Here is a 26,797-nt window from a genome sequence, read left to right on the forward strand (position 1 = left end):
GGAGATTTCAGCTGAGCGATGGGGTTGCTTGGTGTTGGACACCCACCGATCTTACATTGATGGCCTATCTGTGGATAGAACATCAATTCTTAGAGGTTGTCCACTACTAGGACAACCTCTTCGCAATCTGAATTTTTCCCCTGTGAAAATAAAAACACTTATTCTCACCTCTCGTGCCGACACCGTTTCAACAGTGTCTGCACTCTCGTCCCCAGGGCTGACGTGTGGGTGTTATGACACGTGAGCCCTGCGCCCAGCACTGGCATCACTGTCCCCGCTTCGGACGGATTAGTAAGGAGTTGTGAACCTAGTGCACAACAGCAGCACGAGAGCCCCGGGAATGTGAGTGCCAGCACCGCCGGAATGGCACGGGAGGGGAGTATAGGTGCTTTTTATTTTCATGGGTCAAACATTCAGATAGAGAAGGGTTTTTCCTAGTAATGGACAACCCCTATTAATCCCTGACAACCACTCATGTGAGTTTTAAAACATGCCGGAGAAATTAATTTACTGACCAAACAAATGAATGAGGCAGGATTTTTTTTTCTTTCAAGTTTTAACTGCATCTTATCTAAATAGTGCATACTAAATTTATTTGACTGTTTTTCATTGATACTGTAAAAAATAAAGAAAAACTTCTTATACTTGAGGGCACAAAACAAGTTATGTTCGCTTTCCCTCCACTGTACCGACTCGCATTGTCATGGTCAGGACACAACACTTCTGACCTCTTTATAGTAGCTGATGGGAGTTTGCTGATGGGTGACCTTTTTGACTGGATCCTCTTTGGGTCGGTTGGTGAAATCTATGGTTGTTGCTTGTGAAAAAATAGTTGGTGAATGCCGCGTACTTCCCAGTCCTCACTGACAAGATTGACTCCAATGTGGAATTGAAAGATTCTTCCTAATTAGATATGTCATTGTGTTTCAAGGTCGAACCGACCTCTTCATTAGGACAACTTGTCTTAAATTTTTTAAGCTTAGATTATTTTATAAAGCTTTGCACATATATTTTGAAATATTTCTTTTTTTTTTAACAGTTATACTTAAAAGAGAACACACAGAAGAAGAGGATCTACCATTAAAATCTTCTGGAACTCTGCCCCTTGTGAGTGTTTCTAATCAGCAATCTCTGCACGCCGATAGGTCTTCTGCAGATCAGAGACCGAACCATGATAATCTCATGTCCACTTTGGATCGAAATCTAGGATGCCCTTCTCAGCCTACATACCCATCCCTGGCAAATCATGGAGTTCCCCGCCTTACACAAGGTAGGAACTTGAATGGGAGAGCAGAATGCCTCCCTCCAACAGTACAGCAGTCGTATCATGTATCAGCTTCTCCCACCAGGTCTTCCTATTCATCTATGCAGTCTAGTGTAATGTACAATGGACAGTCCAGTCTTCCATTGAATTCAATTTCTGCTCAAGGGTATGACGCACTGTCATTTCAGCAAGAAGCAGGTATTCCTCACTTGGTCAACCATGACAATCAGTCCTTGGCAATGATGCAGTATCATACATCAAGATTAAGTCCTTCCACCTCATCTCCTGCCATCCTTGATTCATTGGTCCACGCAGCGCAATCATCACATCTCCAGCAGATTGGTTACTCTTGTCCAAACACTGGTCAAAGTACCATTCCATCATCTTCAACAAGTCCGTCGATTGGGCATCTACCACTTCAGCTTCCTTCCGTCTCTTATCACCTGACAAAACCAGGTCCTACCTCTTCCCTTACCAATCCTAATGCAAATTCATTAACACACTCACCACTGTCTAGTCCATGTTCTCCTCAAATACAGCCAGTTCCATATGAATCACCAACATCAAGTGTAAAGGCTTCATCACCATCTCCCACCCCTCTGGTTCATTCTGGACAACTGCCTTCTCAATCCCATAGCCCTGGACTGGGTAGCCTTTCCCACACTGTCACTCTCGGGCACCATGTAATTCAGGACTCTTCTCCATTCCACCATGATGACCCTTCTCTGTCTGTGAAACCTGAGCCTGAGGATGGTGATCTTAACTTCCAGTCAATTGGCTTGCAGGACATTACTTTGGATGATGGTAAGCAATGCCGTGTAATTTCAGTTATGTTCATCTTTACTCAAACTGCTCCAAATATTCTCTATACTCCTATTTAATGGATAATTATGTAATTACTTATTATGATAACATGTAATTCAGGGTGTTGTGATGTCTGAATTTGAACATATTTCCTAAAGCAGTCAACACTAATTTGAGCATTATACATCATGATCGTAACTTTGGTGGAAAAGCTGCTTTAAGTACCAAAATGATATCACATAGTTGGAATAGGTACGTTGTACACTTTCCGTGTCTTCATAAACTTGCTAATCAGTCTTCTCCCGTGATGCGCACCTTTCCAAACCTTTTCTTCACTATTTGATCACACACCGGATGTTAATTTCTCAGTGAGTCCCACTGTGTGATCCAGGTAGTCTGAATTGGTGGCACAAGCAAAAGTGGCCAGAACAATGCGGATCATTTTCTCTACTTTCTCAGCATCATTTTTCAAAAGCCATTTTTATTTTGTTACGATGTTAGAAGGGCTAAAATTTAGCAGCAAATTTTTCATCTTTCTCAAGGAAATTTAAAAATCTTTTTTTTTTTTTTTTTTTATGGACCTATCCCGTTTTAAAGGGACTTTAAGGAGCCTACATATCAGATAGCATTTTAAAAACTGCACCCCTCAAATTATTCTAAACTGCTGTTAGGAAATGTGTTAACCCTTCAGCTGCTACACATGAATTCATGCAAAGTGGAATGAAAAATGAATTTTTTTCCACCAAAATAATTATTTATCTGCAGAAGTTTAATTTTCACAAGGGATAATAGGAGAAAATGGACTCTATCAAATGTATTATGCAATTTCTCCTGAACAAGGCAATATCCCATACACAGTTAGGTCCATCTATATTTAAACAGAGACAACATTTTTCAACTTTTGGTTCTAGACATTACCACAATGAATTTTAAACGAAACAATTCAGGTGCAGTTGAAGTTCAGACTTTCAGCTTTCATTGGAGGGTATCCACATTAAAATTGGATGAAGGGTTTAGGAGTTTCAGCTCCTTAACATGTGCCACCCTGTTTTTAAAGGGACCAAAAGTAATTGGACAGATTAAATAATTGTAAATAAAATGTTCATTTCTAGTACTTGGTTGAAAACTTTGTTGGCAATGACTACCTGAAGTCTTGAACTCATGGACATCACCAGACGCTGTTTCTTCCTTTTTGATGCTCTGCCAGGCCTTCACTGCGGTGGTTTTCAGTTGCTGTTTGTTTGTGGGCCTTTCCGTCTGAAGTTTAGTCTTAAACAAGTGAAATGCATGCTCAATTGGGTTGAGATCAGGTGACTGACTTGGCCATTCAAGAATATTCCACTTCTTTGCTTTAATAAACTCCTGGGTTGCTTTGGCTTTATGTTTTGGGTTATTGTCCATCTGTAGTATGAAACGACGACCAATCAGTTTGGCTGCATTTGGCTGAATCTGAGCACACAGTATGGCTCTGAATTAGGGTTGAGCGAGTATGTTCTGTCCGAGTATGCTCGGGCCGAGCTCCGAGTATTTACAGCTGCTCGGTGATATGGTTGAATCGCTCCTGTGTGCATGATTTGCAACTGTTTGACAGCTTTATTACATGTGAGGAATGTTTAAGAAATAGACATTCCTCACATGTAATAAAACTGTCAAACAGTTGCAAATCATGCACACGGGAGCGATTTAACCTTATCACCGAGCAGCTGTAAATACTCGGAGCTCGGCCCGAGCATACTCGGCGAAAGGGTTAATAGAACATACTCGCTCAACACTACTCTGAATACATCAGAATTCATTTGGCTGCTTCTGTCCTGTGTCACATCATCAATAAACACTAGTGACCCAGTGCCACTGGCAGCCATGCATGCCCAAGCCATCACACTGCCTCCGCGTGTTTTACAGATGATGTAGTATGCTTTGGATCATGAGCTGTACCACGCCTTCGCCATACTTTTCTCTTTCCATCATTCTGGTAGAGGTTGATCTTGGTTTCATCTGTCCAAAGAATGTTCTTCCAGAACTGTGCTGGCTTTTTTAGATGTTTTTTAGCAAAGTCCAGTCTAGCTTTTTATTCTTGATGCTTATGGGTGGCTTGCACCGTGCAGTGAACCCTCTGTATTTATTTTCATGCAGTCTTCTCTTTATGGTAGATTTGGATATTGATACGCCTACCTCCTGGAGAGTGTTGTTCACTTGGTTGGCTGTTGTGAAGGGGTTTCTCTTCACCATGGAGATTATTCTGCGATCATCCACCACTGTTGTCTTCCGTGGGCGCACAGATCTTTTTGCATTGATGAGTTCACCAGTGCTTTCTTTCTTTCTCAGGATGTACCAAACTGTAGATTTTGCCACTCCTAATATTGTAGCTATTTCTCGGATGGGTTTTTTCTGTTTTTGCAGCTTAAGGATTGCTTGTTTCACCTGCATGGAGAGCTCCTTTGACCGCATGTTTACTTCACAGCAAAACCTTCCAAATGCAAGCACCACACCTGAAATCAACTTCAGGACTTTTATCTGCTTAATTGAGAATGACATAACGAAGGGATTGCCCACACCTGTCCATGAAATAGCCTTGGAGTCAATTGTCCAATTACTTTTGGTCCCTTTAAAAACAAGGTGGCACATGTTAAGGAGCTGAAACTCCTAAACCCTTCATCCAATTTTAATGTGGATACCCTCAAATGAAAGCTGAAAGTCTGAACTTCAACTGCATCTGAATTTGTTTTGTTTAAAATTCATTGTGGTAATGTCTAGAACCAAAATTAGAAAAATGTTGTCTCTGTCCAAATATATATGGACCTAACTGTATATTGTCAAAAACTGCTTTTTGGGCGCACTGCAGGGTCCAGAATGGAAAGAGCGCAATTCCATTTTTGGAGTGCGAATTTGGGTGCAATAGATTGTAAACGCTATGTCACATTTGCAGAGCCTTTGACACATGACAAAACAGCAGAAGCCCCCAAAAAGTGGCCCCATTTTGTAAACTAAACCACTCAAGTAATTCATGTAGGAGTGTGTTGAGCATTTTGAACCCATAGATGCTTCACAGAACTTTATAACATTTGGGTGTGATAATAAAACATTTTTTTTCCATAAAATGTTATTTTGGCTTCAAGCTAATAATTTTCACAAGGCATCATAATTTGTTATGTAATTTCTCCCAAACGTGCTAGTACCCCATAAGCAGTCGGAAAATGCTTTTTGGGCACAATGCAGGGCTCAGAAAGGAAAGAGCGCTGTTTGATTTTTTGGAGCATAAATTTGGCTGGAATAGATTGTGAATGCCATGTAGCATTTGAGGACCCCTGACATGCCAAAATAGCAGAAACCCCCCATGGGAGAACCCATTTTTTTTTAAACTAGACCCCTCAAGGAATTAATCTAGGTGTGTATTGAGCATTTTTAACCCACTGGTGATTCACCAAAGTTTATAGTGTTTAGATGTGACAACAGAAATATTTTTTTTCTAATAAAATACTATATTGGCATCAAATTAATAATTTCCACAAGGGGTAATAGTAGAAAATGGACTCCATAATTTGCTATGCAATTTCTCTCAAACACAGTGATACCTCAGGTGTTGTCGAAAACTAATGCTTGGGCACATCACAAAACTCTGAAAGCAAAGAGCGCTATTTAATTTTTGGAACGCAAATTTGCGCACAGTGTTGCATTTGCAGAACCCCCAATATGGCAAAAAAACTGAGAAAACATCCACAAGTGACCCCATTTGGCAAACTAATCCCCATAAGAAATTCATCTTGAGGTGTGGTGAGCATTTTTTACCAACAAACTACATCACAAAATTTTATTTTTATAAGATTTGCATTAAAAAAGAAAAAAAATAGTGTTTTTCTGCTAAAATTTTACTTTAGCCTAAAAGTTTCAATTCACACAAGGGGAAACCTCCACAAGTGGCTGCATGTTGGAAACTTCACTGCTTAATCCCTTTCTGACGTGAGGTGTAATAAGTCCCTGTGCCCTGAGCCTTAATGACTAGGTATGTAGTATTATGTCTCACGGATCGTGCCCGCACAGAGCGGGTGCGATCGCCACCAGGTGTCAGCTGATTCTAACAGCTGACACTTGGCACTCAGTGCCAGGAGCGGTGCCCGCAATCCATTCACTATAATGAGGCAGCAGAGTTACTCTGGACTCCGTCTGGCCTCTGTTTAGAGGTGTCCTTTTTTTCAGAGGTTCGCAAAACTGTGGACAATGACACTTGCGCACGCCTAATAAAAGGACGGACACCGTGGGATTACAGGCCTGACTGCGTCAACGGTGCCTCCATCTGCCTCATTACAGGGAATCTTCCGCCAGGAGTCCGTCTGAATCACTTATTTCAGAGATTTACACAGAAACCCCAGTGCAAGCGCTCAGCGCAGAGCGCAGGACAAATGTGAACCCAGCCATACTGTGATCTTTGGGAGGCAGAATGAACAAATCCACAGCAGGTGAAGAATTGGTTTTATTTATTTTTTACACCGTTCCTCATGTGGTATAAGTGATTAGACGACTTTATTCTTCGGGTCGGTGCGATTACAGCGATACCAGATTTATATCGGGATTTTATGATTGGCAGCCATCTCACACTAAACACTTTTTTTTTTTTTTAATTATTTTTTTTAAGCAAAGACTAGTTTTTGCATTGCCATATTTTGAGACCTATAATTTTTCCATATTTTGGCCAACAGTAATGTAAGGGCTTGTTTTTTTTCTGGACAAGTTGACATTTTATTGGTACCTTTTTTGATAGCTTTCTATTCCGATTTTTGAGAGGCAGAATAAACAAAAACCAACAATTCAGGAATAATTTTTTTTGTTCATGCCATTCCACGTGTGGTAAAATTTAATAAGGTAATAAGGCAGCTCGATACTACATTTCTATAGTTTTTTTTATGTTTGCCGCTTTTACACAATATAAATTATTTTATAGAAAAAATAATTTTTTTGCATCGCTTTATTCTGAGAGCCATAACTTCTTTATTTTTTGGCTGATGGAGCTGTATGTTGTCTTGTTTTTTGCGGGACAAAATGACTTAATCAGCGATGCCATTTTATTTACATTCGTCTTTTTGATCGGGTTTTATTCTACTTTTTACTCCGCTGTAAGATGATAAAGCAGTTTTTTTGCTTTTTTTTTTTTTTTTTACAGTGTTCACTAAAGGGGTTAACTAATGCGACAGTTTTATAGGTCAGGTCATTTCGGACGCGCTGTGCAGGATCACTGCTATACCTTATAGCTGTCAGCCCTGCAGACACAAGATAGTTTGATCATGCACTGCGCATGATCAAACTACCTTGCTAGTGCCTGGTGACCCGGATGATGACATTGAGTCACCATGGCAACGATTGGGACCCCGCAATGACTTTGTAGGGTCTCCGATCCAAGAGCAGAGGGGCTTTTGTCCCTCTGCTCGCTTGGTAAATGCTGCGATCGCAGCATTTCGGGGTTTACAGTGCTGGGTGTCAGCTGTCTAAATCAGCTGACATCCGGTGGCGATCGCGCTGTGCGGGTGTGATTGCAGAGATATGTGCCTGGTCATTAATAGAGCTGAGCGAACATGTTCGGAAAATATTCGGCATGAACGTTGCACATTTGGATTCGTGATCGTACCTGAGCGGTTTTAGTTAAAATCGGCAAAATTCTGTAAAAGTGTGGGAAATTATTGCCTTTTTTTCCACGACAGTATTTTTATCACTTTGGCTAGGATAGTTTTGCTGTATGATGAGCGGAGGGTACGAGTTTGAGGGGAAGGGGTGGGGAGAGGTCAGGGGAGCAACGTGCTGGTAATCTAATTTATTTTTTTCTTAATGTTTGCTGATTGCGGCAAGCCAATCAGTGCACAGGAACCATCCACAATGTCCAGACACAAGGGCTTGTGCCATTGACTGCTGAAATCACATGTCCCTATCCATATAAAGAGCGGACATGTTGTTTTAGCACCATTTTGTTAGCATAACAGCGCAGAGAGGATGCTCCTAATGCTGCTCCTGGATACTGACAGATTTTAGATAGTTAGCTAGCCGTTTACTTCGAAGTCAGATAGTTTAGATAGGTCGATTTCACAGCCACACCACAGACCCTTCCAGCAGATTCATAGTTTTTACCATTGGTGAGGTCCAGACAGAGACATCAGGGCACACTTCAGCATAGAACTCAGTTTTGCACTGCTTCTCTTGTGCTCCATGCACGAGTACACCTTTGAAACTCTTAATTTTTTTTGTTACGAAGGTGATACAGCAGGCCACATCTCAGTTTGAAATTTTTTGGCACATATATTCTACTTTATACAGGCCTTGTCCGTAGTAAAAAATCTAATTTTTTGTTGCTAATAGCGTGCTCCTGCCACACTATCTGAGCCACCTGAGTGGGAAAAAGCGAGATAGTGGTGGAAGGAGAAATAGGCTTGGTGTACATGGGGTAGGTGGTAACGTTAGTGAAAGCTCTGGTGAACCAACACCGTCACGTCTGATCCAAAGATAACTGACAACTTCTGTTACTGGACGGGCTATTCCACTCCCTTTCTTTAGCAGCTGCACAGCGATATGCCTTGTACATGAGAGCCAGAAAGAGCATGTGCTCGAGGGGATTGCAAGTGCTGCATCAAGTGGCCTCTCTTCCTCCACCTCAACATCACACACAGTACAGTCCTCAGAGGTGGCACCCCAATTACTCTTGTTTCCACCCACGTCAAACTCTCCAACCGCCCAACTGACTGTAGGGAACCACAGATGGGCAAATCTGCAGAACTGTTCACACTTTGTATGCCATGGGCATCAGAGGTCTGCTCCAAAGATTCAGACTCAAGAGGAGGAAAGCATCTGCACCTATGGCCAAAAATTTCTTTTATGTTTAATCCGGGGCAGGACGAAGGTTGTTCATGAGGTTGTATATCACACTTGGTGTGAACACAGAGGCACGCAGCTGAGTAGCTCATTTGATGAGGTGGAGGAGGTTACTTTGCGCCTTATGGCACAGACACTGAGTGATGCAACCACAACGAGCACTGCATCCTTAGCCACAACTGTAGCTGTGGCCAGCATCGGTCACGAGTCTGCAGCTTGCAGGGGTGGCAAGGGTTGCCTAGCCTGGGCCTTTTTTGACACCACAAAGGATGAGCCAACTCGCGTTCTCTGCCAACTTTGAAAAAAAAAGACTCAATAGAGGGAAAAACTGCAATAATTTGACTACTACATGCATGAACCGTCACATGCGTGATCAACATGCGTTACTCTGGCAGTCTCACTGCAATAAAATGCGAATCAGTGGGCCTCACTAACCATCGGCTGCCCCATCAACCGCATCTGCTGCTTCTTCAACCGCCTCCGTGATCGTGCCAAGCGTTCTCTCGCAGGTCTCTTGCCACAGAACCTCCACTTGTTTACCCACTCCTGTCAGGCTGAGTGAGAGCCTGTCAGCTGTAACGGAAGTAGACATGCCTGCTGTTTTTGCTTTAATGAGCACACCACATCTTTCACAATCCATTGTAACATCTCCGCCTGCACCTCACACATGGTCCAGCAGTTTGTTGTGTTCACCCTACTCCACCCTCTCTCAGCACTGAAGCCCGCCCTCGGTCCCGCAGTTGTGGTCACGTAAAAGATTTTCATCCTACACATGACAAAGATTATAGGTTGAACTCCACAATCTCCAATCTGTTAGCCACGGAAATGCTGCCTTTCTGTCTGGTGGATTCTGACTTTCCGAAAGCTGATGGCCGTCGCAGTCCCGCAGTACCAGTTGCACAATCGCCATACCTTCTCTAAGAAAGCTGTGCCTGCGCTACACCAGCATGTTGCAGACAACATCACCCATTTCTTGACTAAATCTATGTCTGCCAGGGTGCATTTCACAACAGACTCCTGGAGGAGTAAGCATGGCCAGGGACATTACATCTCGCTGACTGGGCATTGGGTGGCTGCGGGGGCTGGCGGGAAAGGGACTGCTCCACAAATCTTGGAATCCCCAAGACTTGTGGGACAAACCTTTGTGTTAAACACTTAATCCACTGCTTCTGCCTGGTGGCAACCCTACGCCGGGCGAAGCTCACACATGTGCCTTGCATGGCTCACGTCTTCAACCTGGTGGTACAGCAATTTCTCCGCTACTATCCCAGCCTGAATGCACTGATGCAGAAAGCGGTGTACTCCCACCGTTCGCACCCTTCAGCTCATCGACTTGCATCGATACATTTGTCTTTGTCCATTCTAGTTTACCAGCTGATATGCGATGTGCTGACATGGTGGAATTCCACTTTGCAGATGTTGCAGCTACTATTGCAGCAGCGGCGAGCCCTGATGCAGTATCTCATGCCGGTAAGCCTGGGGAAATACAATACAGACGTGGTGCGAATCACACTTGCGGAGTGAGTACAGATTAAAGACCTCTGCACCCTTCTGCACAGTTTTGAAATGGCTTCTAAGATGGTTAGCGCTGATGATGCAGTCATCAGCATCACTATTCCGGTCATCTACATACTGGAGCAGACTTAGAAAAGCCTGCAGTAGGAGGTTGTTGTCCCAGAGGATGATGCGTAAGGGATAACAATGTCTCTAAGTTCCAGCGTTGAGGGTTCACCAAGTGAGTGTCAAATTATTATGTTGATTGCGCAATCCACAGAAAACCAAACGGAGGCAATGCGTGCTCTGTATGGGAGGATTCAAAGAATCTCTGATCCCGTTTATTTTGCTTAGCATTTTATATTGTTTTGAGTTTATTAATGTCCAGTCATCTACTGCCGTACTACAGGCTTGAACCAATGTTAGTACAATTATTACGGAAACACATATATGGTCATATTATCATCGTTAGTTCGAAGCACTATGGAAATTTTACAAGGTCAATCCTGGCCTAAACTAGTTAGATAACAGGAGCGGAGTGTCTGACAAAATACAAAATGTTCTTGTGAGAAAAAGTTTGTGGGAAAGATGCATGTGAACAGAAGGAAAGAATGTATGTTATGCAAGGAGTGATAATAACATGATTTTAAAGCAAGCAGACAAAATGCCGTTGCTCTAGCATGAATATCAATATGTCCTTTACACCAGACAATAGTCACACAGGCGGGAGCCAAGGTAGGGTGGATTACAGCGCTCGAGGGGGGCTGGTGATACCAGACAAACTGTTAGTGAAGATACAGGAGCCGAGGAACAAAGGGTGGAGAAAGCGGTGATGGGCGAGCAACAGTCAGGAGATGAAAAGGATAATCATCCCTTCTCTGTTCGTGGTTAGCGGAAGGGGACGGAGGAAACAAGCATCAGTGTTACACAGCCGCCAACACACCATGGGCTTGGACCTCATGGAAGAGCTCGACATATGAGCACTTTCTTGCTGCACTATCTGCAACATGATCCCCATATAGTTAGGATTCGAAATAGTGCTGACTACTGGGTTGCCACTTTGTTGGATCCACATTACAAGAGTAAATTTTGCCAGATGCTTCCCACCCTGGAAAGTAACTGCGCATTCTGGAGTATCGAAACATGCTTTTACACAACGTTGAGAGTTTTTCCCCAAGACACCAGTGAGGCACACAGTGTGCACCGCAGCTCTAGACTTCCAACCTCAGGAACGTCAATTCGTCAACGCAAAAACATTTACAGCAGCGTAAGTGGCAGAAGCATATTTCTACTCTGGTGAAATTTATGCCACTTTGGTGGTGTCTGCCCCTAATTTTTGGAAATCTGGAGACTGGGTGATTGGGTCTCCTTCATGTGTGTTGCCTGTAGCAGTAGGGCTCCCAGACCGGGAGGCCTCCACTTACTTTCAGTCATCTACCTGTGTTACTATCCTTAAATTTTTACACCAATACTACTCTATTTTTCTACCATCTGAGTGTGACTGAACAGAAAAGCCGCTTGAGCTGTTGCATGTGGTATCAGTGATCCCAGGACAGCAGGCCTACACCGATCCCTCACCCACCTCGGCTTAATGTGAAGTTCAATTCTAAACTGTAAATGCTGGCCCAGACCCTGATACCTCATGCATGGCCCATGGCTGACTGCTGCTGTGCTATTATACAAAATTTGTACTGTGGGTCAATTGATGCCACTTTTCCTGGTGTCTTCCCCTAATTTGAGCTGTTTTGGCAGCTTTTGGGTCCCTTTTGAAGGTGCTGTGTGTGCATTTGTTTTTGCTCCCATTGACTGCAATGGTATAAGGATATGTTCGTCAAAGTGTATGTACGTAATTATTCAGAGAACATCGGGAAGTTTGCTGATCTGAAACCAATTGAACCCTGAGAGGTTCGCTCGTCCTCTATTCATTAAGGCCCAGGGCACAGGGATGTATGATTACGCCTCACGTCAGAAAGGGGTTAACTGGCCAAGCAAAGTGGATGTGATTTCATGAGAACTGCGCCTGCTGGGGTCTAAAGACGCTGCTGAACTTTGCAGTTTTGGTGCTTTTCTTTTTGTTCTGGTCTTCTATGCAAAGCCTTAAACACGTGTAAAAAAAAAAAAAAAAAAAAAAAAAAAAAACTGCAGATACTTTAAGTGCAGAATCAAAACTTTTCTGTACTATAAAAAACAAATTAAAACCGTGGCTTCACATCTGCACCAGAAATGCATCAAATAATGGGGAGGAGATTGTTATTGTGTAGTTTGATGCGGACATCTGTGAAAACAAAAAACACAGTATTTCTGCAACGTTTGAACACTGCCCTACAGACACAAAAAAAAAACTGGTGTGGGCACAGATGTTGTGCTGCCTGGACTAATCAAAAGCCGCGCTGGAAGGTTAGAGATTAACGGCCTATCATCCAGCTGCCAGGTAGCACTGACCTGGACGATGGACCATAGTCTCCTGGATACAACAGACAGTCCCGGATTGGAGTCTATACCGTGCAGTCTCAGGCGTCTACTGAATGTTCGTCACTACCACCGCCCCTCTGACTACGTCTCCTGCCAGGGAAGAAAGAAATTGCAAAAGGGTGTGGCCAGGGGCGTGGCCAAAATTTGCCATGGTGCGCCCCATGAACGGTCCCTCTTTCTGTTCTTCAAAAGCTGGGAGGTATGCATTAGACTAACGTTGGCCGTTTAGAAGGCCTCTTGACTCTCCCTGACAGATTATGTAGGGGGAGATGAGGATATGGCATGTCTGATTTGTTTTGCCCTTGAAGTCTGACAACTGCTCTCACGGAGAACATACTATAAGAACGTTCATGTGTATGGAGGAGTCAGGAGTGATGAGCGCCATCAGCTATCTGTATGGTGCCCTTAGACTGGTCACCTGGTCAAGTGTCCAGTTCTTGCTCTTATTTTATTCCTACTGCTCCCATGAATAAAATCTGCAATATGAACCTTTGAATTTAGTGATGGTTTTAAAGTTCTTTAGCAAGGTGAGGAAGGTGGGGTGGGGGGGGACATATCTCACAGGGAAACAATGCATAGCAGTCAGAAGACTCGCCCCTTTGTAAAGACTATAAAATGTAACACTGAATAAAAATGCCCACCTTTCTGGAATCGTATGATGAATTAAAACGGATTACTCGGGGCAGCAGCACCAATAAAATAAGAAGTGGCCACTGCAACTTTTGGCTTTAGGGACTGGTCGTCTTCTTTCCAGTTTGTGGTCAATTGTCAAGAATTTTGAAATGACTTTTTCTGCATTACATGATTTGTATGAGAACATTTGAGAATGATAGATTTTCTTTGTTCATCTCAAGAAGTTTAACTTCTGTTACTTTTCAGCTCTATTCTGTTGATATTCGCTCTCCTGGGTTTTGTTCAAGCTTGTAAAGATAAATGAAGCTACTTGGATACTAGAATATATGGGGTGGGTTATGGAACTTGCTGGTGTTGGTTATATTTTCACTTTAGATTTTCATTTTTGCAGATCATAATTATTGCAAACTCTTCTTTTTTTTTTTTTTTTTTTTTGGAACGAGAGCCTTCATGGTCCTGTTAAGAAAGGTAGCAGCACATCCACAGGAACATCCAAAGTGATGCATGTGTAGAAAACCTGTCCTGGTCCAAAAGAACATTAACACCATATAAAAACAAGGGACCACAGCACTCTTCCAGTCTGTGTGTTGGTAGAGAAGTGCACACCTAGTGGTAGCTCTCATAAACTGTAAATGCTGAAGGATGCCAATACGATTTATGGAAGGTCATGTGAAAAGAATATCCTTCTGCTTTCAGTATAGTACTTAAGTATTCCTTCTGCTGTTGTTTTTGTTGTGGCGGCACCTCTGTTGAAATGTGTCTTGAAAATGTGGAGTCCGTCCTTGCTTCTAAGGCTTGGGCTTAGTGCCCACGATGCAGAAATTTTCCTGAGCATTTCTGCATCTCCTTGGCAGAAAAACGCATGCGGTTTTTACATGCTTTTTTGACGCTTATTTGACGCATATTTGCCATGCGTTTTTCCAATGCATTTTATAGGCAAATACGCCTGCAGAAACGCACAAGAATTGGTCATGTCCGTATTTTTTCTGCGAGTAAAATCTGTGCAGAAAAAATACGGACCATGTGCACAGAACTTGAAGAATGTCATAGGAAGTCATGGGATAAGGTATGCAATGCGTTTCTTGAGCGTTTACGCTCTGCAAATACGCACCAAAAAACACACCAAAAACGCATCGTTTGCACACAGCCTAACATTGCAGCAGACTATACCCATCCTCTAATTGTGTTTGATACTTGTTTTAAAGCGGACTTTTCACCAAATTATGTTGAACTGAACACACATTGTACAGTGGCTGTAGAGCGGAATAAAATGTTTGTGTATTTTTAATTTTGCCTCTCCAATGTATCTGGCACCTAGTGAGTTAACTTTTTTTTTTTTTTAAAGTGGTAGTTTATCACCGTTTGCCCAATCATAAGCGGGCAGCAACACTCAAAGGATAATTAGAACCCCATGATACTTAAGAGCAGATTTCTCAGTGTGTGAGATGTAATGATACAGCTCTGATCTCCAAGTATAACCTCCTGCATGAGTCAGTGAGGGGGAGGGGCAGCACAGCTGAGTTTAGCTGTGTCATATTACAACCCCTTGTATCAACTCTCCTCCTCTCATAGCACTGTCACCTCCTACTGTACTGCCCGACCCTTCCCCCACATTCTGTCCAGAGATGTTGCGCAGGAATACTATGTCTGTTCTGGGCTACTCCTGTATGAGATGTAATGACAGATTGCTCTTCTCTCACAGAGATAAGTGTGATACTAACACCTCTTTGGACAAGCAGTGTGGGGGAGGGGGCGGTATAGCAGAAGTGACCCTGATATGAAGGTCTAAGAGCTGATAGGGTTTGTAATGTGACACAGCTAAACTTAGTTGCAGTGCCCCTCCCTCTCACTGACTCATGTAGCAGGTTACACCAAGAGATCAGGGCTGTATAATTACATCTCACACACAGAGCCGCCTTATGATTGCTTAGCATCATACCGGGAGAAATACACCCCCCTGTGAAAACTGCCTGGTAACACCCACTTTCACTTAACTTTTCTTAACCAATTACAGTGAAGGAAATAAATATCTGGTCCCTTGCTGCTTTTGTAAGTTTGCCCATTGACAAAGACATGAACAGTCTATAATTTTAAGGGTAGGTTAATTTTAACATTGAGAGAATATCCCCCCCAAAAAATAAAGAAAATCACATTGTATAAATTTATTTGCATATTGCAGTGAGACATAAGTATTTGATCCCCTACAAACAATTATGAGTTCTGGCTCCTACAGACCAGTTAGACGCTCCTAATCAACTTGTTAGCTGCATTAAAGACAGGTGTCTTACATGGTCACCTGTATAAAAGACTCCTGTCCACAGACTCAATTAATCAGTCAGACTCTAACCTCTACAACATGGGCAAGACCAAAGAGCTTTCTAAGGATGTCAGGGACAAGATCCATAGACCTGCACAAAGCTGGAATGGGCAACAAAACCATAAGAAAGTTTCTGGGTGAGAAGGAGACAACTGTTGGTGCAATAGTAAGAAAATGGAAGAAATACAAAATGACTGTCAATCGACATCGATCTGGGGCACCATGCAAAATCTCACCTCGTTGGGGTATCCTTGATCATGAGGAAGTTGAGCGATCAGCCTAAAACTACATGGGAGGAACTTGTTAATGATCTCAAGGCAGCTGGGACCACAGTCACCAAGAAAACCATTGGTAACACATTACGCCTTAAAGGTTTAAATCCTGCAGTGCCCGCAAGGTCTCCCTGCTCAAGAAGGCACATGTGCAGGTCCGTCTGAAGTTTGCCAATGAACACCTGGTTGATTCTGTGAGTTATTGGGAGAAGGTGCTGTGGTCAGATGAGACAAAAATTGAGCTATTTGGCATGAACTCAACTCGCTCTGTTTGGAGGAAGAGAAATGCTGCCTATGACCCAAAGAACACCGTCCCCACTGTCAAGCATGGAGGTGGAAACATGTTTTGGGGGTGTTTCTCTGCTAAGGGCACAGGACTACTTTACCGCATCAATGGGAGAATGGATGGAGCCATGTACCGTAAAATCCTGAGCGACAACCTCCTTAACTCTGCCAGGACATTAAAAATGGGTCGTGGCTGGGTCTTCCAGCAAGACAATGACCCAAAACATACAGCCAAGCAACAAAGGAGTGGCTCAAAAAGAAGCACATTAAGATCATGTAGTGGCCTAGCCAGTCTCCAGACCTTAATCCCATAGAAAACTTATGGAGGGAGTTGAAGCTCCAAGTTGCCAAGCGACAGACTCAAAATCTTAATGATTTAGAAATAATCTGCAAGGAGGAGTGGACCAAAATTCCTCCTGACATGTGCGCAACCCTCATCAACTACAAAAAACGTCTGACTGCTGTGCTTGCCACCAAGGGTTTTGCCACCAAGTATTAAGTGTTGTTTGCCAGAGGGATCAAATACTTATTTCTCACTGCAAAATGCCAAAAAATGTATCTCATTTATACAATGTGATTTTCTTGATTTTTTTTGGGGGGGATATTCTATCTCTCAATGTTAAAATTAAGCTGCCCTTAAAATTATAGACTGTTCATGTCTTTGTTAGTAGGCAAACTTTCAAAAACAGCAAGGGATCAAATAATTATTTCCTTCAATGTAGGTGACAAATATTTTCAGTGTTAAAATTTCTGCACCAAAGAAGCAACATTTAAAATAAATAAATAAAATAATAAAAAAAAACGTATTCTGCTCTACAGCCACTAGACCTAGGCTGTCCAGTTCAACGTGGCAAATTTAGTGAAAGGTCCTCTTAAAATGTTGTCTAGATGTAATAAATAGCTGTGTGATACCACCATATAATAATATTTTATAACATTAGCTACCTTTCTGGTAAAAAAAAAAAAAAAAAAATTGTGAAATCGTATTTCTAATTTTGAAGGCTAGGTTATAGTCCATGATCCAATGGATATCTTTTCTCAGTAGCTTTACTAACCAAAATTGTATTTCTTTGTGTAAGATAGGGGACGTTCTGAGACCTAGGGTTAAAGGGTTATTCCCAGAATAGCATTATTTTTAATTTAGTATTACCTCCCAATCCTTGCCAGCTTCAACGCAGTGCTTAAAAGTTAAGGCCCAGTCACACTTAGCAACGCTGCAACGATCCCGACTACGATATGACCTGTCAGAGATCGTTGCTGCGTCGCTATGTGGTCGCTGGTGAGCTGTCAAACAGGCAGGCTCACCAACGATCAGGGGAGCAGCGACATCGTGGAAAGAATCTTTCCACGATGTCCTGCTCCTGGTTACCAGCCTGCTGCTGAAGCAGGAGCAGGCTGGTAACCATGGTAAACATCGGGTTACTAGGGGCACACGCGCACCTAGTAACCCGTTGTTTATCATGGTTACCACTCTGCTACAGTGAGCGGGAGGTTACCGCTCATTTTAGCAGGCTGGTAACCATGATAAACATCGGGTTACTAGGGGCACACGCGCTCCTAGTAACCCGTTGTTTATCATGGTTACCACTCTGCTACAGTGAGCGGGAGGTTACCACTCACTTCAGCAGGCTCGTAACCATGATAAATAACGGGTTACTAGCTGCGCGTGTGCCCCTAGTAACACGATGTTTATCATGGTTACCAGCCTGATCGCTGCTCCCGCTGGTCACACACAGCGATGTGTGCTGACCAGCGGGAGGGCAACGACCAAAAAATGTTCCAGGACACTTTGCAGCGATCAGCGACCTCACGGCAGGGGCCTGATCGCTGCAAAGTGTCACACATAGCGACATCGCTGGTGAGGTCGCTGTTGCGTCACCAAAACCGTGACACAGCAGCAATCTCGCTATGTGAGACGGGGGCTTTAGACAGCAGCAGTGGTCTGTCTCTGAGACAACCATCTGTAAACAAGTGTCCAGAACATCGAATTAAATTGCAGAAGTGCTTGTTTTTACTAATCTTGTCGAACAATAGCCGTCTATAAAGATCTGAATAACCCTATAAATCCAAACTATGCAAATAGTTTAATGGAACCAATTGCAAAAATTTGAAGCCAAAAAGACTTACATGTAAAGAAAAAAAATTGCCCCGAAGGTATGTATATCCTTTTAAGGGCTAGGTTTAAATGTTATGGTAATGTGTTATGTAATAAAACAAAATGTTTTGTTAGGGTATGTGCCCACGTAGCGTTTTACAAGCGTATATGCTGCGGAATTTACGCAGCGTAAACTCTTGGGAAATGCTTGGTAATCCGCCCCCCATGGTCCCCAATGACAAGCCGCAATGTCAGTGCCCATGCTGCGGATTTTTCCGCAGCGTTTATGCTGCGCTCAAAAATCCGCAGCATGTCCATTAATTTTGCGGACACGCAGCGTAATCGCCGCCATTGACTTGCATTGAAACGCATAATATCCGTGTCAGTACATTTGTACACACGGATATTATGCGTTTCTATGTGCGGATGGTACCCAAGTCTGGAGGAGAGAAGACTCTCATCCAGACCCGGGTATCATAGAAACTGTAAAAAAAAGAATTTAAAATAAAAAATAAAGTTTATACTCGCCTTCCGGTGTCCTCCCGGTGTTTTGTCTGCTCCGTCCGGTCTATTGCAATGCTCCCGCTGTTGTGAAGGACCTGCCATGACGTCACTGAGTCATGTGACCCATCACATGGCTCAATGACGTCATCGCAGGTCCTTCAACCACCGCGAGCCGCCCAACACACCGGACGCGGCAGAGAGAACACCGGGAGGACAACGGAAGGGGAGTATAAACTTTATTTTTTACCATTTTATTCTTTTTTTTTTTTTTTTTAACTAACTTGGTCACACTACTATAAATCCATGCCGGTTGCATGGATTTATATAGTGTGAACAAGTTGTCAAACACTTTTCCAAGTGATGCTAAAACCGCTTGGAAAAGCGCTTGATAACCCGCATGCAGAAATGCATGCAAAGACGCTTGACAAACGCTTCTACCTGGCGGGAAAAACACATGTAACATCCGCATGCGTTTTTCCTGCCAGGGAGAAACGTAAAAAATATGCAGCATTTCTGCATCGTGGTCACATAGCCTTAAACATGTCTCACCTGTAAAATGTGCAAATAGCCTCTTCAGAGAGGAAGAGAACTGGAACTTTATCTCTATTGCCATCTATTGTATGTAGCAATCTTAAGCTCTTAGTGACCGAGCCAACTATGTCCTTAATGACCAAGCCAAATTTTGACCAGTGTCACTTTGAGATAATAAAACTGGAACGTTTCAACAGATCCCACTGATTCTGAGATTTTTTTTCGTGACATATTGTACTTCTGTAATTTTACTTCTACTATTGCAGTGGTAAAATTTCTTCTATAGAACTTGCGTTTATTTGTGTAAATATCGGAAATTTGGTGAAAATTTTGAATATTTCTCAATTTTCAAACTTATAACTCCCTGGTTTAAGGGCATAAGAATTAAGTCACACAAAATAGTTAATAAATGACTGCCTACATGTCTACTTTACATCTGCATCATTTTTTTAAACATACTTTTTTTTCTTTGTTAGGAAGTTATAAGGGTTAAAAGTTGAACAGCAATTTCTCATTTTTCCAACAAAATTTACAAAACCATTTTTTTAGGGACCACATCATATTTGAAGTGATTGGGGGGGGGGGTCTATATGACAGAAAATACTCCAAAGTGACATCATTCTAAAAACTTCACCGCTCAAAGTCCTCAAAACCACATTCAAGAAGTTTGTTCAACCTTCAGGCGCTTCACAGGAACTAAAGCAATGTGGAAGGAAAAAATGAACATTTTTACTTTTTTTCACAAAAATTTAACTTTAGCCCAAAATTTTTTATTTTCACAAGGGTAACAGGAGAAAATGTACCCCAAAATTTGTTGTGCAATTTCTCCCAAGTACGCCGATACCCCATATGTGGGGGAAAACTACTGTTTGGGCACACGACAGGGTTTGGAAGGGAAGGAGCATCGTTGAATTTTGAATGCAAAAATGGTTGGAATCAAGAGCGGTTGCCATTTCATGTTTGGAGAACCCCTGTTGTGCCTAAACAGTTGAAACCCCCCACAAGTGACCCCATTTTGGAAGCTAGACCCCTCAAGGAATGTATCTATTTGTGTAGTGAGCACCTTGAACGCCAGGTAATTCACAGACGTTTATAGCGTAGAGCCGTGAAAATAAAGTAATTTTTTTCCTCCGAAAATGTACTTTTAGCCCCAATTTTTTTTATTTTCTCAAGGGTAACAGGAGAAAATGGACCCAAAAATTTGTTGTGCAATTTCTCCTGAGTATACAGGCGTCAGCGGTCGCGTGACCATCAGCTGACTAAGTGACGTCACCGCAGGTCCTGCAAGTACACCGCGGGACGCCGAGAAGAGAGGATCGTCGCCGGGAGCAGACCGGAGAGGTGAGTATACAGGTTTTATTTATTTTTAACTTTTTTTATTTCTCTTTTTCACCGCGTGGTAGCTGGGATGAAGAGGAGTCGTAGTCTCCTCTTCATTCTGGGTACCACACGTACCGCGATTAAGCTGCAAATTCGCGGCCATTGAATTTAATTGAAACGCAGCAAATCCACATAGACCTGCGGGTTTGCTGCGTTTCAGTGTTCCTCAATGGCCGCGAATTTTCAACGTAATCGCGGTAGAAATGGTCAAAGCGAATTCGGTGCGCACATCCGAATTCACATTGCTTTGCATGGCAGACGGTTTTACAAGCGTTTTTTCGCAGACTTAACAACGCTGCAAAAACGTTACAAAAAACGCTACGTGGGCACATGGCCTAAGAAAGCAGATTCCGTTTGCATAGATTATGGGCTCAATTAGCCGAGCCACTGAGGTGCCGGAACAGCAGTAACCCCCTAGGTAACCCCATATTAGAAGCTTCACTGCCTAAGGAATTAATCTAGGGATGTAGAGAGTATTTTGAACCCATAGGTGCCTCACAGAATTTCATAACATTGAGGCATTAAAATGACATTTTAATGGTAAAAATGTACCGTATTTTCCAGACTATAAGACACACTTTTTCCTCCAAAAATTTAGAGGAAAGTGGGGGTGAGTCTGAATGTGGTGCATGTTTGTGTAAAAAAAAAAAAAAAAAAAAAAAGTACATACATTCACGCACATACATATATACATACATACAGTGGTGGCCAAAAGTATTGGCACCCCTGCAATTCTGTTAGATAATACTCAGTTTCTTCCTGAAAATGATTGCAATCACAAATTCTTTGGTATTATTATCTTCATTTAATTTGCTTGCAAGGAAAAAGCACAAAAGAGAATGAAGCAAAAATCAAATCATTGTTCATTTCACACAAAACTCCAAAAATGGGCCAGACCAAAGTATTGGCACCCTCAGCCTAATACTTGGTTGCACAACCTTTAGCCAAATTAACTGCGAACAACCGCTTCCGGTAACCATCAATGAGTTTCTTACAATGCTCTGCTGGAATTGTAGACCATTCTTCTTTGGCAAACTGCTCCAGGTCCCTGATATTTGAAGGGTGCCTTCTCCAAAATGCCATTTTGAGATCTCTCCACGGGTGTTCTATGGGATTCAGGTCTGGACTCATTGCTGGCCACCTTAGAAGTCTCCAGTGCTTTCTCTCAAACCATTTTATAGTGCTTTTGGAAGTGTGTTTTGGGTCATTGTCCTGCTGGAAGACCCATGACCTCTGTGTGAGCTTTCTCACACTGGGCCCTACATTATGCTGCAAAATTTGTTGGTAGTCTTCAGACTTAATAATGCCATGCACACGGTCAAGCAGTCCAGTGCCAGAGGCAGCAAAGCAACCCCAAAACATCAGGGAACCTCCGCCATGTTTGACTGTAGGGACCGTGTTCTTTTCTTTGAATGCCACAAGGACACAGGACAGAGGTTGAGTCAACTTTAATCCATGTTAACTGGCTGCAAGTGTGATTTAGTTATTGCCAACACCTGTTAGGTGCCACAGGTAAGTTACAGGTGCTGTTAATTACACGAATTAGAGAAGCATCACATGATTTTTCAAACCGTGCAATACTTTTGTCCACCCTCTTTTTTAGGTTTGGTGTGGAATTATTTCCAATTTGGCTTTAGGACAATTCTTTTTGTGTTTTTTCATTGAAGACCAATTAAATGAAGATAATACCAAAGAATTTGTGATTGCAATCATTTTCAGGAAGAAACTGAGTATTATCTGACAGAATTGCAGGGGTGCCAATACTTTGGCCACCACTGTACATGCATACATACACGCACACATAAATGCATACATACATACACACACATACTGTGGCTGGAGAGGGGTGAATATTCATGTTCTTTAATAGCGAGCACACGCGATCGCCTAGCCGCAGTAGGAGCCACGCTGCGGCTACACTGTGTACCGGCTATTAAGGTGAGTGAAGTCACTGCTCCTCACGCACACAGTCCCGCGTGGGGAGCAGTGACTATTCCGGCAGAGCTTCTCAGTGTGAGCAGCGCATGGCAGTGACACCATGCGCGGCTCACACAGTGAGATCAGTGCTGGCAGCAGAGCAGAACTCGGCGCTGGAGCACAGGGAAGAAAGGTGAGTAGACGTGTTTTATTTTTTTTTGTGTGCAACGTGATGGAGATTAGGTGGGCCATGCATACCAGGAAGAGGGATGAGCGGGGCCATGCTTACCAGGATAAGGATGGGGATCAGGGATTCCATGCATGCCAGGATCAGGGGTGCCATGAATACCAAGATGGGGATGGGGGCCACGTATAATAGGAAGAGGGGGGCCATGTATATTAGGATGGAGGATATTAACAGAATTGGGGGACATTACCCCAATACCAGTGTCAGCAGCAGACCACCCCCCCCCTTAACAGAGCATCATGACCATATTTTTTGCTTACATTTTTTTTCTATTTTCCTCCTCTAAAGCCTAGGTGTGTCTTATTGTCCGAAAAATACGGTAATTCTTGCAAACTTGTCAAAACACAAAGGTTAATAGGTGAACCTGGACCCCATAATTTAATGTGCAATTTCTTCTGAACGCGGTTCTGCCCCACATGTCGTCAGAAATTACTGTTAGGCCACACGTCAGGGCTGAGAAGGAAGGAGCGCTATTTGGATTTAGGAGCATAGATTTTGGTAGAATAGTTTTTGGGTGACATTTGCGGAATCCCAAAGGTGCCAGAACAGCAGAAAACCCCCAAAAGTGACCCCATTGTAGAAATTACACCTCTCAATGAATTCATCTTTGGCTGCAGTCACTATTTTGTAACCTCCACGCTAGGCTTTTTTTCTGCAGAATGGAAATATGTCAGTTTAGTACCCATACATTGTTCCCCCATATATTGTAACGCCCCTATACATTGTGCCCAGCTTGTGCTTCTGGAGACACACACCCTATAGTGCTCGCTCCCCGCTGCAATAATGCCAAACATGTGGCCGCTTACTGTGGTTTAGGCACAGTGGGGCTCAGAAGGAGGGGGGGGGGGGATTTTGGATTTTGAGGCGCAGAATTCACTGGATTTTATTTGAGGGGACGGGAGCCATATCTCTTTTCCAGAATCTTTATTCTACCAGTAACGTGGGACCCCCAATAGTTCCGGTGGTGACGGATGATGGACCTGAGTGGGGGATAGTATTGTGGGGCTAAATTAGGGTTTTTATTGATAAAATTTTGGGGTACATAATATTTTTCGATTGCTTCCAGAATAAGGCTGGATCACCTATTTGTGTTCTACGCTGAGCACTTACGTCAGGGTTTCCGTGTAAATCCCACAAAAATATATGTTTCAGAGGAAACCCCCAACGGAACCACTCACCACAATGAGGCAGGCGGAGACACTTCGTACTCCGTTTGGCATCTGCTCCGGTGATATCCATCCTTTTAGGCGTGCACAGACTTGTGCGCTAAAAAGACAGTTAAATGATGGGACACCGCCAGAACAGAGACCAGTCCAAAGGGCCTCCATCTGCCTCCTAAGCAAGTGGTTCCGTCCAGGGTTTTCTCTTAATCAAGGTTTTGGGGAATTTGCACGGAAGCCCCAATGTAAGCGCTTAGCGGAGTGTGCAGGGTAAGTGTGAGCCGAGACTTATTACAATTTTTGGGAAGTAGAATGAACAAATAAACAGCAGTACAAGAATAGTCCTTATTCTTAATTTTGCACAGTTTAGCGTGTGGTAGAAGTCATAAGGCAGATTTATTCTTCGGGTTGGTGCGATTACAGCAATATCAGATTTATAGTTTTTTTTTTTTTAGGTTTTACTGCTGTCGCACAGTAAAAAAAAAAAAAAAAAAAAAAAACATTTATAAAGTGTTTTTTTTTCCGTTACCATATTCTGAGAGCTGTGACTTTTATTTTTTGGCGAACAGAACTGTATGATGGCTTATTTTTTGCAAGAAGAGTTGCAGATTTTTTTGGTACCATTTTGGGGTCCATAGTATTTTTTGATCGCTTTTTATTCAGATTTTTCAGACACAAAATGAACAGTAAACAGAAATTCAGTTATTTGTTTTTTTATTTTTGTGCCATTCGCCATGTGGTAAAAGTGATAACAGAGATTTGTCCGTTGGGTCGGTACGATTACAGCGATAGTTTTTTTCTATGCTTTACTATTTTTACAGACTAAAAACAATATTTTATAAAAATTAATGTTTTTGCATCATATTCTGAGGGCTGTAACTTTTTTTTTTTTTCCGAATGAGCCATATTAGGGCTTGTTTTTTTGGGACGGTTTGGTGTTTTCATTTATAGTTTTTGTTTTGTTTTTTTAAACTTAGGACTTTTCTTGATTGCTTTTTGTGAGTCAGTGTGATGAAAAAGCGACATTTTTGGCGTTTTATTTATTTTTTACTGAGTTCGCCATACAGAATATAGAACTGGTCATTCCAGACTCGGCGATGCCAATTATTTGTACTTTTTTTTTTTTTTTTTTTTGTTTTATCACAAATCTTGTGTTTTTTGTAGCAAAACGGATTTTAGTGATTTCTGTACACTTTTTTGTGTTTTTTACGTTTTTTTATTTCCTTTTGTTTTACATGTTCACTTAGTCCCACTGTGGGACATGTATATTTTTTATTTTGATTGCTGATCTTATACACTGCAGTACTTGTGTACTACAGTGGTTGAAAGCAGTCAGCCTGTGAGACCCAGCTTATTGCTGGATTTCACAGGCCACCGTACCCTGAGGTCATCACATGGTCTCAGGGTACTATCGTAACCATTGGAACTTGTGATTCTTATCGCGGGGGTCCGATGGTTACTAAAGGGGTCTAGAGACCCCCTTGTAACAACTTAAATACTGCTGTCGCGATTGACAGCTGTATTTAAGGGGTTAATCAGCCCTTAAATACCTCCCAAAAATCTTTTAAATAAAAAAGTAGAAGGAGGTGGCACTGAACGAGGAATAGAGCTGGAATGACAGAGGCTTCAGATCTACAACAGATCTTCAGCCTCATTTGCATATCAGTTTAAACACTGATTTCTCCATAGCAGAGGAATGGACTGGTCATGTAAAGGGATTACTAGACTTGTCTTTGAAAGGGCTACATGAGCATATAAATATTTAGTCTCTAGCTTTACGTTTTGCAAGTGTCCTATCAGTAAGCAAGGATAAGAAGACCGCGAACATCTATAGCTGCCACCTGCCACTTTTCCTTCCTAAGTTTCATTGACTTGATGTTGTATTGTGATGTATAAGCGTGCCCTTACTTTGGTTAGCGGTGTATATTGGCTTCTAAAAGCTTCACAATGAATGAAGGGTGCAGCCATGTAGTGATGGTCTCAGACACACAGACTTGTATAATAGAATAGAGAACAATATAGCAGGTTAAAATCCAGTTGCTTTTACATTTTGATTGCTTTATTCTTCAAGATAAAAGGCTCTGTAGAAGAATGGACAGTGTCAGTGTGGTTGCGCTCTCATCCCTCTTTCTGCAGTGGCTGCTCACTACTAGTGTTGAGCGAATTTGTTCGGGATTTCAAATTCGGGTTCGTGGTTCTGGCTTGTTCGCGCAAAAAAAATCGGCTCCGCCCACGAATATCCCTGATTTGTCATGCAGATAACATCTGCGTGACAGCGTGGCAAATGCGGGATGTTCATGGGCGGAGCCGATTTTTTGACGCGAACAAGCCAGAACCCCGAACACTAATTTGAAATGCCGAACAAATTCACTCCACACTACTACTAAACTAATACGCCGAAGTATAACAAGAGAACGCTGCAGACAGGAGAGGGATGAATGTAGGCCTGCACAAACTCTATATGCACACATGCAAGGCAGGGCCTCCATGCAGACAGTGCTCGCTCTTTAATACAAGAAAAGTGCACAGCATAGTAATTATGGGGGGTATAGCAGTGCCATGCCAATTGTTGT

General features: G+C 42.6%; 1 protein-coding gene across 1 annotated transcript in view; it reads left to right on the forward strand.

The window, feature by feature from the left end:
* Positions 1-26,797, forward strand: part of NFATC3 (nuclear factor of activated T cells 3) — a 159,922-nt gene that overhangs the window by 114,542 nt on the left and 18,583 nt on the right. Inside the window, exon 9 of the mRNA XM_073659299.1 lies at positions 1,040-2,068. Coding sequence (XP_073515400.1) covers positions 1,040-2,068 — 1,029 coding nt within the window. The remainder of the gene's footprint in view (positions 1-1,039; positions 2,069-26,797) is intronic.

The sequence above is a fragment of the Phyllobates terribilis genome, unplaced genomic scaffold (assembly GCF_046119375.1).
Source record: "Phyllobates terribilis strain yellow unplaced genomic scaffold, ASM4611937v1 Scaffold_13__5_contigs__length_258822181, whole genome shotgun sequence".
In the NCBI taxonomy this organism is placed as follows: Eukaryota; Metazoa; Chordata; class Amphibia; order Anura; family Dendrobatidae; genus Phyllobates; species Phyllobates terribilis.